General features: G+C 30.7%; 2 protein-coding genes across 2 annotated transcripts; both read left to right on the forward strand.

Moving 5' to 3' along the window:
* The first annotated feature begins 2,929 nt into the window (after positions 1-2,929).
* On the forward strand, positions 2,930-7,439 carry LOC125598080 (myrosinase 4-like). The gene is made up of 13 exons (XM_048772435.1): positions 2,930-3,265; positions 3,391-3,451; positions 3,595-3,653; positions 3,746-3,825; positions 3,938-4,014; positions 4,104-4,191; positions 4,307-4,550; positions 6,069-6,187; positions 6,349-6,560; positions 6,647-6,678; positions 6,776-6,872; positions 6,964-7,072; positions 7,156-7,439. The coding sequence occupies exons 1-13, from the start codon at positions 3,065-3,067 to the stop codon at positions 7,325-7,327; spliced, it is 1,551 nt and encodes a 516-aa protein (XP_048628392.1). The 5' UTR covers positions 2,930-3,064; the 3' UTR covers positions 7,328-7,439.
* Positions 7,440-9,916: 2,477 nt separating this feature from the next.
* LOC106455004 (myrosinase 4-like) lies at positions 9,917-12,997 on the forward strand. Its single transcript, XM_013897066.3, has 13 exons — positions 9,917-10,249; positions 10,367-10,427; positions 10,571-10,629; positions 10,722-10,797; positions 10,914-10,991; positions 11,081-11,168; positions 11,284-11,527; positions 11,625-11,743; positions 11,905-12,116; positions 12,202-12,233; positions 12,330-12,426; positions 12,522-12,630; positions 12,714-12,997. The coding sequence occupies exons 1-13, from the start codon at positions 10,049-10,051 to the stop codon at positions 12,883-12,885; spliced, it is 1,548 nt and encodes a 515-aa protein (XP_013752520.2). The 5' UTR covers positions 9,917-10,048; the 3' UTR covers positions 12,886-12,997.
* Positions 12,998-13,022: the final 25 nt, after the last annotated feature.

Raw genomic sequence — 13,022 nt, forward strand, 5'->3', positions numbered from 1 at the left:
TGTAGTTTTGAAGTTCCTTTTTGGAGATCAAAAAACTTCTTTTTTTGAAGTTATAGAGTGTCTTTTGGAGATGTCCTTAGCTAGGGAACCATATATCTGTACAGATGAGTAAATTGAAAAATAAGCTAAAAGAGAATGTGTTTCGAACGAAAACCGTTAACCAAAAATTATTATAAACCAAATTGGGCATGTTCTCATTAATTAATTAACATATATATGTTCTCATTTCAGAGTTTCAGACATGTGCAGGTATATATAGCTTCACACACGATATATATATATATATATATATATATATATATATATATAAAAGATGACTTTCCGGGATATCACGGAATGACATTATTTAAATATTATTTGTGATAAGTAAATTTGCATGTATTTAAAATTTATAAAAATCTGATAAATTGAATTGGTTAGTAACAAATCGATAGAGAACTTTTTATTGGTTAATAATGAAAGAATATAATTAAATTTTATTACATTTTATTAGTCATATTAACACATGCTTCTTATAGTTATGGAAAAATAAAAATTTAAAAGAAAAACCATATATGATTTGTGATATATATTTAGCATTTATGTCAAATTTAGAAAATAGTAAATCTGAAAAGATTTTATTATATTACTTGGATATAATATAAAATTATTTTTGGATTTTAATAAATTTCTTTTCATCAAAAAATATTAACTATTAGGTATAGTTTAGTTATCTACACAATTAATCAACAATATAAGATTAATTTTAAGATATTTTAAAATATAATATCAGAGATCCCGTAAACATTTTCAAGACATTTGACATTTGTATGTTTATTTAATTTTATATTAAATATAATATATTACTTATTAAAATTAGGATTCTAACAAAAACATATCTATAGATTCAGAATATTTGAAGAAACTTCAGGATATAGATAATTTTGTTTTTCTTATAGCTACAGATTCATATTTTGATAAAGATAAAAATCATGTAAATACAGTCAATATAATATTGTTTCATTATAACAAACTATAAATTAGCTATTTAAAATAAAATTAACATATATTAAAACATTAAGTTGCATATTCTATAAAAAATATTATTTTAAAAACTGTCTCAAGCAGAATATTTAATAGAATATAATATATAATTCTTTATGAAGATATATTCTTAGAATTATGTTCTAATCGTACCTTTACTTATTTAAATATGGAAATATGTACCAAAGATATCATACGTGTTATAATTATAATATATGAAATTAACCTAATGCGACATATAAACGAAACTTAGTAAGTTTATTGGTATTATTTGTTTCCAAGTCTGATTTTGGGAAATTCCAAGTCGTACATACCTTCGCTTTCTCAAAGATTTGGATTTGCCTCTTCTCCGTTTGGCTTACTCATTATACATTCCTCTTCTCGTGTCTGTCCACCACTTACGGATTGTAAGGATATCGATTCTTCCTGGATTTCTTTACTTTCCTGGCTGCGTTTAGGCTGAAGCCTGTGTTGCAGTTTTGGTTCAGCGATCCGTATTTTTTAGATCTGGGTATTCGTATCATTGGCTTTACGAAAAGGAATAGGCATCTTGTCGAAAGTCTTTTGGCGTTTACAGGTAGCCAAGGTGAACAGGAGATGCCAAGGGTGATTAGGAAGATTCGTTGCGCGATCAGGAAGACTCGTTGGACTTTGAATCTTTTGTCAGAGGTCACGGTCGATGAAGCAAAAGAGAGAGGACGGTGAGACCGTTTACAAAGGCTGATAGGTGGAGTTTACCTTCCAGCTCTCGCTCCATCTCTTTCCTTCTCTGAGAGTCTTTTTGAATGTTCTTGTTTGTCTTTACGAATGATGTTTCGTAAAATATTGTCAACTTTTGAATCTTACGAATTTCTGCAAAGTTTTATCGAGTTTTAACTTTACAAAAGCTATTTCGTAAAATGTTGTCGAGTTTAATTTTACGAAGGTTATTTCGTGAAATGTCGTCGAGTTTAATTCTACAAAAGCTGTTTCGTAAAATGTCGTTGAGTTTTAGTATTACGAAAGTTGTTTCGCAAAATGTTATCGAGTTAATTCAACAAAATATGTTTCGTATAATGTCGCCGAGTTTAATTTTACGAAGGCTGTTTCGTGAAATGTTGTCGAGCATAATTTTATGAAGGTTGTCGAGTTCGGCTGTACAAGAGCCTTGACGAGGTTAATTTATCGCGACCAATGTTTAATCAGAAATTTATCTCGTTTCCGTGGGATTGTTTCGTGGTAGTTCCGAGTAGATTTTTTTCAAAAGTAAGATTTAGGTGGCAAACATCAATGATTCATAGAATATGTTACTATCAAAGTGATATCACTCAAATTATCCTACATGTGATTTGTACTCTCTCAAATAAGAGGTTCAATTGTAGTATTTAGAGATAAAATTCACGGGAAGCTAAGGCACGCAATAGATCTATCTAGTTATCTAGATAAGCTAGATTGAATAGTTTTAAAGAAGTAAATAAACAGCGGTGAACAAGTAATTGTTCAGTTGATTGATTGAGTTTTAAGGATTGTCTAATAGGCCTAATTTAATTATATAACCGTCAGATGAAATTAATAAATTGTATATGAATTAATGAATGAGCATTTATTAGCATATATATTCTCATTCAGACATGTGAGGGTATTTATAGTGTGTGAAGCTATATACGTATTTGACAATACATATTTAAGCAAGAGGAATATGATGCCGTAAAACTCAACATGGTTATTTGTTTATTCGTAATGAATCAACTTTCTTTGTATTAACAACTCAATCCTTGCTTAGATAACAGTATATAAAATCTGGAAATTTTGTTACGTTAATATTATGTGAATTTTACTTCAAAAAGAGACAGCAAGTCGTGAGGTGGAGAACATGTAAGATTAAAATCGTTGCAAATATTCGTACGTAACGAGTTTACTTCAGAGCCCATGCAAATTCTCATGCACGCAAATTTTTCTATATAAACCTTTCCAAGTTCACTATTTAGTCATCATCATCAAATTACCCATAAACAAAAAACAAATTAAAACAACTAAGAACTAAAGAAAGCAACCCATAACAATGCTCTCAACCATGGAAATTCCAAAAGCTCACTTCTCTTTGGCCATTCTTGTCATTCTCTTTGCGGTTTCAAGTAGCCAAAATGTTGCCACCCCGGCCTGTAAGGCTAAAGAACCCTTCAACTGCGACAATCCCCTTACATTCAACCGAACTAGTTTTCCAAAGAACTTCACTTTTGGTGCGGCTACTTCCGCCTACCAGGTACATATCTCTTTGTTACTGACCATTTTAAAAGATATATATAGCGATCTATTAAGATTATTTTTATCTATATAAAACCCGGCCGGCATGATTTATATATATATATATATATATATTTGTACCAGATTGAAGGTGCAGCACATAGAGCACTTAACGGATGGGATTATTACACTCACAGATATCCAGGTAATAAAAATCATTCAAAAAATATATCCCCCGTATAATTAAATAGCATGTATGGGCAATTAAGTGTACAAACAACGGATGGGACGATTTCACTCATAGATGTCCAGTTCATGCTCAAATTTCGGTTTGCTGTATATGTACAGAGAAAGTTCCAGATCACAGTTCTGGAGACCTTGCTTGTGATTCGTATGATCTTTACAAGGTGATAAGCTATTATTGATGAATGTGTGTATACATGTAGTTTTTCCATTTCAGAAATGTAATTTAACTCTTGAACTCTCATATGATTAACAGGAGGATGTCAAATTACTGAAAAGAATGAAGGCTCAAGCCTACCGGCTCTCAATAGCATGGTCTAGGGTCTTACCAAGTAAGTGCATATGATAAGAACATAATTTTATTAATGTTAGTATTGATATTATTGCTATTATATTATTATTATATTTTTTTAACTAATGTGATGATTGTGTATATGCTTACCTTTAGAGGAAGATTGATAGGAGGGATTGACGAAAACGGGATCAAATACTACAATAACCTCATCAATGAGTTAAAAGCAAATGGTAAAAATGTTATACAAATTTGTATTCTTCACAATACATATATGAGCAAATTCTAATTGTCTTATGAATAAATGTGTGAATTAATAAAGGCATAGAACCGTACGTAACAATCTTTCACTGGGATGTTCCCCAAACTCTAGAAGATGAGTATGGAGGTTTCTTGAGCCGGCGTATAGTGTAAGTGCATTAAATAAATTATATATTACACCTGTTTTTCTTTGTGTTAGGTTATGTTATTTATGTACATCACATCAGATCTATATTTTATCGAATATGTATGATACATGGACAGGGAGGACTACAAAAACTATGCCGAGCTTCTATTCCAGAGGTTTGGAGACAGAGTCAAATTTTGGATCACTTTAAACCAACCTTACTCTCTTGCAAGCAAAGGTTATGGAGATGGATCGTATCCGCCTGGTCGGTGCACTGGCTGTGAATTTGGAGGAGATTCTGGAACCGAACCTTATATAGTTGGACATAACCAACTTCTAGCTCATGCAAAAGTTGTAGAATTATACAGAAAAAGATATCAGGTTCATATACTTACCAAATATGTCATAAATTTTTGCTTCCAAAATTATTTGTACTAGGTAATAACCCGCGCCTTGCGCAGAATGTGATTATTAGTTTCGTTATTTTTAATAAAAAATACTAAATCTGTTTTATCTGGATATTGGTTAGGTTTTACGTTTTTTTTTATTTTTAATCTTCTAAAATATAACTATTATTTTAAATTAATATTCATTTCAGTTTATTCGGTTAAAATGTTTGATTTTTTTAGTTTTTTCGGTAAAAACCAAAAATTAATACTATTTATTTATTTTCATATTATGAATTTTTGATAGTCGTTATGTTGAACCAATAGTTTCATATTATAGTTTTTAAACAGATAATAGTTTAAGAAATAGAAAAGAATATTATTAAGACAAATCATTTCACTACAATTTGGTCGGTAGTGAAAGAAGCATTAAGAAAAAATATTTCAACTTTCAAAAAAATTAAATACTTCAGTTGTGGTTAATACTTAGTTAGAAGGTGCTCACATCAAGGTGCACATGTATGTTTATGTAAAAAGTATATAAAATAGTTAAAAAATATATAAAGATATTGTTAATTAATATTAAATGACATTTTTGTACAAAATAATACATAAAGATAAAATTAAAATTAATTTAAAATAAAAAAGACCTTGACATTAGTCATTTTTTATATAAAGAAAATAAAATTATATCTGTAAATCAGGGTGGACACATATCAAATATCTGAGTATTTGAAAGCATTCTTGTCGATTCGATCTTTAGCCACCTAGATATTCGGTGACTCAGATATCCGAAATTTTTTAGAATTTTAAAGAATATCCTATTTGATTCGTAAATAAAATAAAATTTTAAAAATAATTTTTATAATAACATTTCATTACAAAATAAAACATTATATAACCTTTTAAATTCTAGTACCTAATATAATAAATTTAATTCATAAAAATATTTTAAAACTGATATAAAGTATAATATATATAACATATATATATAATTCTTTATATATATGTATATATATGCATATAACATATTGAATTAGATATATGTTCCTAAAAATATTGGTATTTGTGATTTGCTTCTTTTTTTGATATTGTATTCTAGTATTTGATTTGTTTTGTAGAGTTTCAAATATCCAGATTTTTTGGTTCAAATCAAAACGGATAACGAATCGAATTAAAATTTATGAATATTTTGTTCAACTTTATCCGTAAATATAAAAATAATATATATAGAGTTTGACTTTTGATTCGTTATCTATTTTTATTCGAACCGAAAAATTCAGAGTTTTATTGGAACTATGTATGTGAGTTTTATATTAAAAAAAATATAAAGTACATAGTGTGAACACATTTATGATTATAGTGTGAATGCATTAGCATATTTATTATCAAATCATTGTGAGGCTGACACGTGTCTATTATAATGTGAATGCATTTATTACAATGCTTCTCTTTTAATATATAAGGGATGTGGTATATGTATCTTATAATTCAAAAATATCAATGCATGCAGAAATTACAAGGTGGTAAGATAGGAACGACCTTGATCGGGAGATGGTTCACCCCATTAAACGAAAATAGCATTCGCGACACGGCTGCTGCAAAGCGAGCATTTGATTTCTTCGTCGGATGGTATATTTATATATATACGTCAATTATTTGACTCTCACATCTCATGAATATACACGAGCAAACATATATATTTATATATAAAGCTTTGGTTATAAATCCTTGAAATTTGAAAAATATACTTGCAGTATTTAATTCATAATTTTTGTGCTATATATATGAAGGTTTTTGGATCCACTGGTCTATGGAAGATATCCAAAGATAATGCGACAGATGGTGGGAAATAGATTGCCCAAATTCACACCCCAAGAATCAAAATTAGTCAAAGGATCACTTGATTTTCTAGGGTTGAACTATTACGTTACTCAATATGCGACCACCGCACCTCGTTCCACACAACCTAATGTCATAACCGATGCAAGAGTTACTCTTGGATGTATGTAAAAAATATTGTGTTTCTTATATGTATATGTGTGTGTGTGGGTTTGTTAAACTCATATAATTTTCTCTACTTTCCTACAGATTATCGCAACAAAGTACCTATTGGTGTTCAGGTTATCATCGACTTTGATTTAGAATCATTATTTTTTTTAAAGATCGTAGCATTTTTTAAATTTCAATTCTTTTTTTTTTTGTTCCCTTCTTGTGCAGGCGCCTAGCTTCGTCTACTACCCTCCAGGGATCCGTCAGATTCTTAACTATATCAAAAACAATTACGGAAACCCACTTACCTACATCACTGAAAATGGTACTTACATATCATCATACCAATACATATACGATTAACCAATGAAAACGTTATATATATATCTTGTTAAAATCTTGTGTTAAATTTTCAGGAGTTGCTGATCTTGATACCGGAAACTTAACGCTGCCAGATGCTCTTGCTGATAATGGACGAATTCAAAATCATTGCAGCCATCTTTCATGTCTCAAATGTTCTATCGAGTGAGTTTTAATGATTCTTACTTAATTTATTTAACATACTTTTGAGCATTATAAGTGTTAACATTATTTCAAATATATTACAGTGATGGATGCAACGTAGCAGGGTATTTTGCATGGTCTTTGATGGATAACTACGAGTTCGGAAATGGTTACACTCTCCGCTTTGGTATGAATTGGGTCAATTTCACTAATCCTGCTGATCGAAGAGAAAAAGCTTCTGGAAAATGGTTTTCTAAGTTCATTATCAAACAATAAGAAGAATCAATATATTTTAATAAATTATGTGCATCCAACCTACTGAATCTAATAATTACTCTACTCTATGTATTGTTTGTTTTATTTTTATTATAATTAATTAATAAAGCTTCGATTATGTGTATGTGTTGCTAATACGGTTGTAATAACCAGGCCTTGGTTTTCGGTCAATTCATAAATAACGTGAAATTTATACATGTGTAGGCTTTCTTCTTCTTGTTTCTATATACTCTGACCAACAATTACTTGTCAAAAGTTTACAACGTTCTCTAATATTTGATATCGTTATTAATTATTACCACGCTGGCTTGTTTGAACAACAAAAGTGGAAAACCAATGATGTATTATACTTAATGCCTAATTAATGGGCAAAGTCGAATCATTTTGCTTTGTTTGTATAGTTCTCTGCAATTCTAGATTAAAGACACCAAAATAACACAAAAAATTTGTTATGTACAAAAAGTTAGTCATGAAAATGTATGTATTGCATCCCTCCGACCAACGTTCATGGTTTCATGTTGTTAAAGTCAAGAAACTAGCAAGTGAATAGTATCCAGTAAAGCAGAAATTTACTTTTATATTTGCTTCTTTTGTAAGGCTAATCGTTTTGCCTAGCCTCGAAATTCATACCTGCTTTTTAACTATTGTATCCGCAATTGTAAAAATTAAGAGAATTAAGTTTACCAGTCTCTCTTCTCCATATTCTCTCAACCATCCTCATTCTTCTTCAGTGTTTTCATCATTCTTCATTAAGTTAATCTCATATTCTAACATGGTATCAAAGCAATAATCTCCTATTCTCTTCATCTCTTCCGCGTTCAACCTATTTCATTATCTATTTTCTGGATCTAACCATAGAAAACTCAAGGCAAATGGTTGTTCCAATCACCCTTAAGGAGGTAAACTACTTTTTGTGGTCTAAGATGGCCAAGAGAGCTTTAGGTGACCGTAGTTTGTGGAACCATATGTAAATAAAGGTGAAGCTCCAAAAAATACGGTAGATGGCAAGATTTTCCTTGTGGACGAAGACAAGTGGTTTCAAGACACCATCAAGTGTTGTCTATCATCCAAAACTCCCTAGAAACTTATATATGAAGCAAGAAGCTTTAATCAGATTTTTCTGATTATGGAAATCTGACAACTGAAATATTGATAGACGATAATGAACGAAGTCAGGTCCACTATAGCCATCTTTCATGTCTCAAATGCGCAATTGAGTGAGTTATTTGCGTGTCTATGTGTGGGATATTTTTTTGTGTGTAAAGGTTCGAGTATTAAGCTAAATACTTTAGTATACAAATGGGTGAAATGTAACATGATACCTTGCAAACTCTTTTTATGGAAAATTATGAATTTGTGGAGTTATACACTGCGGTTCGGTATGCATTTGGTTAACTTCACGAGTCCTGCTGATAGAAAAAGAAAAATTCTGGAAAGTGGTTTTCTAAGTTTATTGCTAGGGTATAAATAGATAATGTCAACTACATGTTTCCAACTCTGGAAAGCGGTACTATTTACACTGTAACCTGTAATAGCTATAAGGATGCCATTAATGTTGTAATGATTAATGGGACTTAATACCCAATATAATCATCAAAAATAAATAAAGGTCTTTGAAGCTAGTAATATAAACAAATAAAGGTATACACATACTCCTTTATAGAATATGTAACAGTTTTGCATCAATTGGTTTTGGGTGTTAGACCAAAAAAATAAAAAATTTTGAGTGTTGCATTCCATTTCAAAAAGTACAAGTTGGAATTTTTTTTTCAGTTCAAATCATACTAAATTTCAAAGTTGGTGTTTTAACATGTACGTATAAATTAATATTTTAAATATTCATTTACATATTATAGATCAAGAATCGGTTTAGTAATATTTTTTTTATTTAACTTATGTTTAAGTTATATCATCTCATCGCTATTTAAGGAATTGTAAGTCCTAAAAATTTATATAAAATAGTCAAAGTTATTTATATATCATAATTCTAGGTTCATATATGTCCTCCAAATCCTTTAAGTAGAGTTTTAGTTTCCTAATATAATATTGAATTCGTTTAAATGATACAAGTCTTAATTTGCTTGGTTGCTACTAAAACAAGTAGATTAATAATAAGCTAAAAGAGAATGTGTTTCGAAGGGAAACCCTTAAATTTACAAACTTTTAAAGTTTATTATAAACCAAATTGCCTAATATACCTAATTTAATTATATAACCGTCAGATAAAATTAATAAATTGCATATGAATTAATGAATGAGCATTTATTAGCATATATATTCTCATTCAGACATGTGAGGGTATTTATAGTGTGTGAAGCTATATATGTATTTGACATTACATATTTAAGCAAGAGGAATATGATGCCGTAAAACTCAACATGGTTATTTGTTTATTCGTAATGAATCAACTTTCTTTGTATTAACAACTCAATCCTTGCTTAGATAACAGTATATAAAATCTGGAAAATTTGTTACGTTAACATTATGTGAATTTTACTTCAAAAAGAGACAGCAAGTCGTGAGGTGGAGAACATGGAGGATTAAAATCATTGCAAATATTCGTACGTAACGAGTTTACTTCAGAGCCCATGCAAATTCTCATGCACGCAAATTTTTCTATATAAACCTTTCCAAGTTCACTATTTAGTCATCATCATCAAATTACCCATAAACAAAAAACAAATTAAAACAACTAAGAACTAAAGAAAGCAACCCATAACAATGCTCTCAACCATGGAAATTCCAAAAGCTCACTTTTCTTTGGCCATTCTTGTCATTCTCTTTGCGGTTTCAAGTAGCCAAAATGTTGCCACCCCGGCCTGTAAGGCTAAAGAACCCTTCAACTGCGACAATCCCCTTACATTCAACCGAACTAGTTTTCCAAAGAACTTCACTTTTGGTGCGGCTACTTCCGCCTACCAGGTACATATCTCTTTGTTACTGACCATTTTAAAAGATATATATAGCGATCTATTAAGATTACTTTTATCTATATAAAACCCGGCCGGCATGATTTATATATATATATATATTTACCAGATTGAAGGTGCAGCACATAGAGCACTTAACGGATGGGATTATTACACTCACAGATATCCAGGTAATAAAAATCATTCAAAAAATATATCCCCCGTATAATTAAATAGCATGTATGGGCAATTAAGTGTACAAACAACGGATGGGACGATTTCACTCATAGATGTCCAGTTCATGCTCAAATTTCGGTTTGCTGTATATGTACAGAGAAAGTTCCAGATCACAGTTCTGGAGACCTTGCTTGTGATTCGTATGATCTTTACAAGGTGATAAGCTATTATTGATGAATGTGTGTATACATGTAGTTTTTCCATTTCAGAAATGTAATTTAACTCTTGAACTCTCATATGATTAACAGGAGGATGTCAAATTACTGAAAAGAATGAAGGCTCAAGCCTACCGGCTCTCAATAGCATGGTCTAGGGTCTTACCAAGTAAGTGCATATGATAAGAACATAATTTTATTAATGTTAGTATTGATATTATTGCTATTATATTATTATTATATTTTTTTAACTAATGTGATGATTGTGTATATGCTTACCTTTAGAGGGAAGATTGATAGGAGGGATTGACGAAAACGGGATCAAATACTACAATAACCTCATCAATGAGTTAAAAGCAAATGGTAAAAATGTTATACAAATTTGTATTCTTCACAATACATATATGAGCAAATTCTAATTGTCTTATGAATAAATGTGTGAATTAATAAAGGCATAGAACCGTACGTAACAATCTTTCACTGGGATGTTCCCCAAACTCTAGAAGATGAGTATGGAGGTTTCTTGAGCCGGCGTATAGTGTAAGTGCATTAAATAAATTATATATTACACCTGTTTTTCTTTGTGTTAGGTTATGTTATTTATGTACATCACATCAGATCTATATTTTATCGAATATGTATGATACATGGACAGGGAGGACTACAAAAACTATGCCGAGCTTCTATTCCAGAGGTTTGGAGACAGAGTCAAATTTTGGATCACTTTAAACCAACCTTACTCTCTTGCAAGCAAAGGTTATGGAGATGGATCGTATCCGCCTGGTCGGTGCACTGGCTGTGAATTTGGAGGAGATTCTGGAACCGAACCTTATATAGTTGGACATAACCAACTTCTAGCTCATGCAAAAGTTGTAGAATTATACAGAAAAAGATATCAGGTTCATATACTTACCAAATATGTCATAAATTTTTGCTTCCAAAATTATTTGTATGTGGTATATGTATCTTATAATTCAAAAATATCAATGCATGCAGAAATTACAAGGTGGTAAGATAGGAACGACCTTGATCGGGAGATGGTTCACCCCATTAAACGAAAATAGCATTCGCGACACGGCTGCTGCAAAGCGAGCATTTGATTTCTTCGTCGGATGGTATATTTATATATATACGTCAATTATTTGACTCTCACATCTCATGAATATACACGAGCAAACATATATATTTATATATAAAGCTTTGGTTATAAATCCTTGAAATTTGAAAAATATACTTGCAGTATTTAATTCATAATTTTTGTGCTATATATATGAAGGTTTTTGGATCCACTGGTCTATGGAAGATATCCAAAGATAATGCGACAGATGGTGGGAAATAGATTGCCCAAATTCACACCCCAAGAATCAAAATTAGTCAAAGGATCACTTGATTTTCTAGGGTTGAACTATTACGTTACTCAATATGCGACCACCGCACCTCGTTCCACACAACCTAATGTCATAACCGATGCAAGAGTTACTCTTGGATGTATGTAAAAATATTGTGTTTCTTATATGTATATGTGTGTGTGTGGGTTTGTTAAACTCATATAATTTTCTCTACTTTCCTACAGATTATCGCAACAAAGTACCTATTGGTGTTCAGGTTATCATCGACTTTGATTTAGAATCATTATTTTTTTTAAAGATCGTAGCATTTTTTAAATTTCAATTCTTTTTTTTTTGTTCCCTTCTTGTGCAGGCGCCTAGCTTCGTCTACTACCCTCCAGGGATCCGTCAGATTCTTAACTATATCAAAAACAATTACGGAAACCCACTTACCTACATCACTGAAAATGGTACTTACATATCATCATACCAATACATATACGATTAACCAATGAAAACGTTATATATATATATATCTTGTTAAAATCTTGTGTTAAATTTTCAGGAGTTGCTGATCTTGATACCGGAAACTTAACGCTGCCAGATGCTCTTGCTGATAATGGACGAATTCAAAATCATTGCAGCCATCTTTCATGTCTCAAATGTTCTATCGAGTGAGTTTTAATGATTCTTACTTAATTTATTTAACATACTTTTGAGCATTATAAGTGTTAACATTATTTCAAATATATTACAGTGATGGATGCAACGTAGCAGGGTATTTTGCATGGTCTTTGATGGATAACTACGAGTTCGGAAATGGTTACACTCTCCGCTTTGGTATGAATTGGGTCAATTTCACTAATCCTGCTGATCGAAGAGAAAAAGCTTCTGGAAAATGGTTTTCTAAGTTCATTATCAAACAATAAGAAGAATCAATATATTTTAATAAATTATGTGCATCCAACCTACTGAATCTAATAATTACTCTACTCTATGTATTGTTTGTTTTATTTTTATTATAATTAATTAATAAAGCTTCGATGATGTGTATGTGTTGCTAATA

The sequence above is a fragment of the Brassica napus genome, unplaced genomic scaffold, assembly GCF_020379485.1.
Source record: "Brassica napus cultivar Da-Ae unplaced genomic scaffold, Da-Ae ScsIHWf_1620;HRSCAF=2235, whole genome shotgun sequence".
NCBI lineage: Eukaryota > Viridiplantae > Streptophyta > Magnoliopsida > Brassicales > Brassicaceae > Brassica > Brassica napus.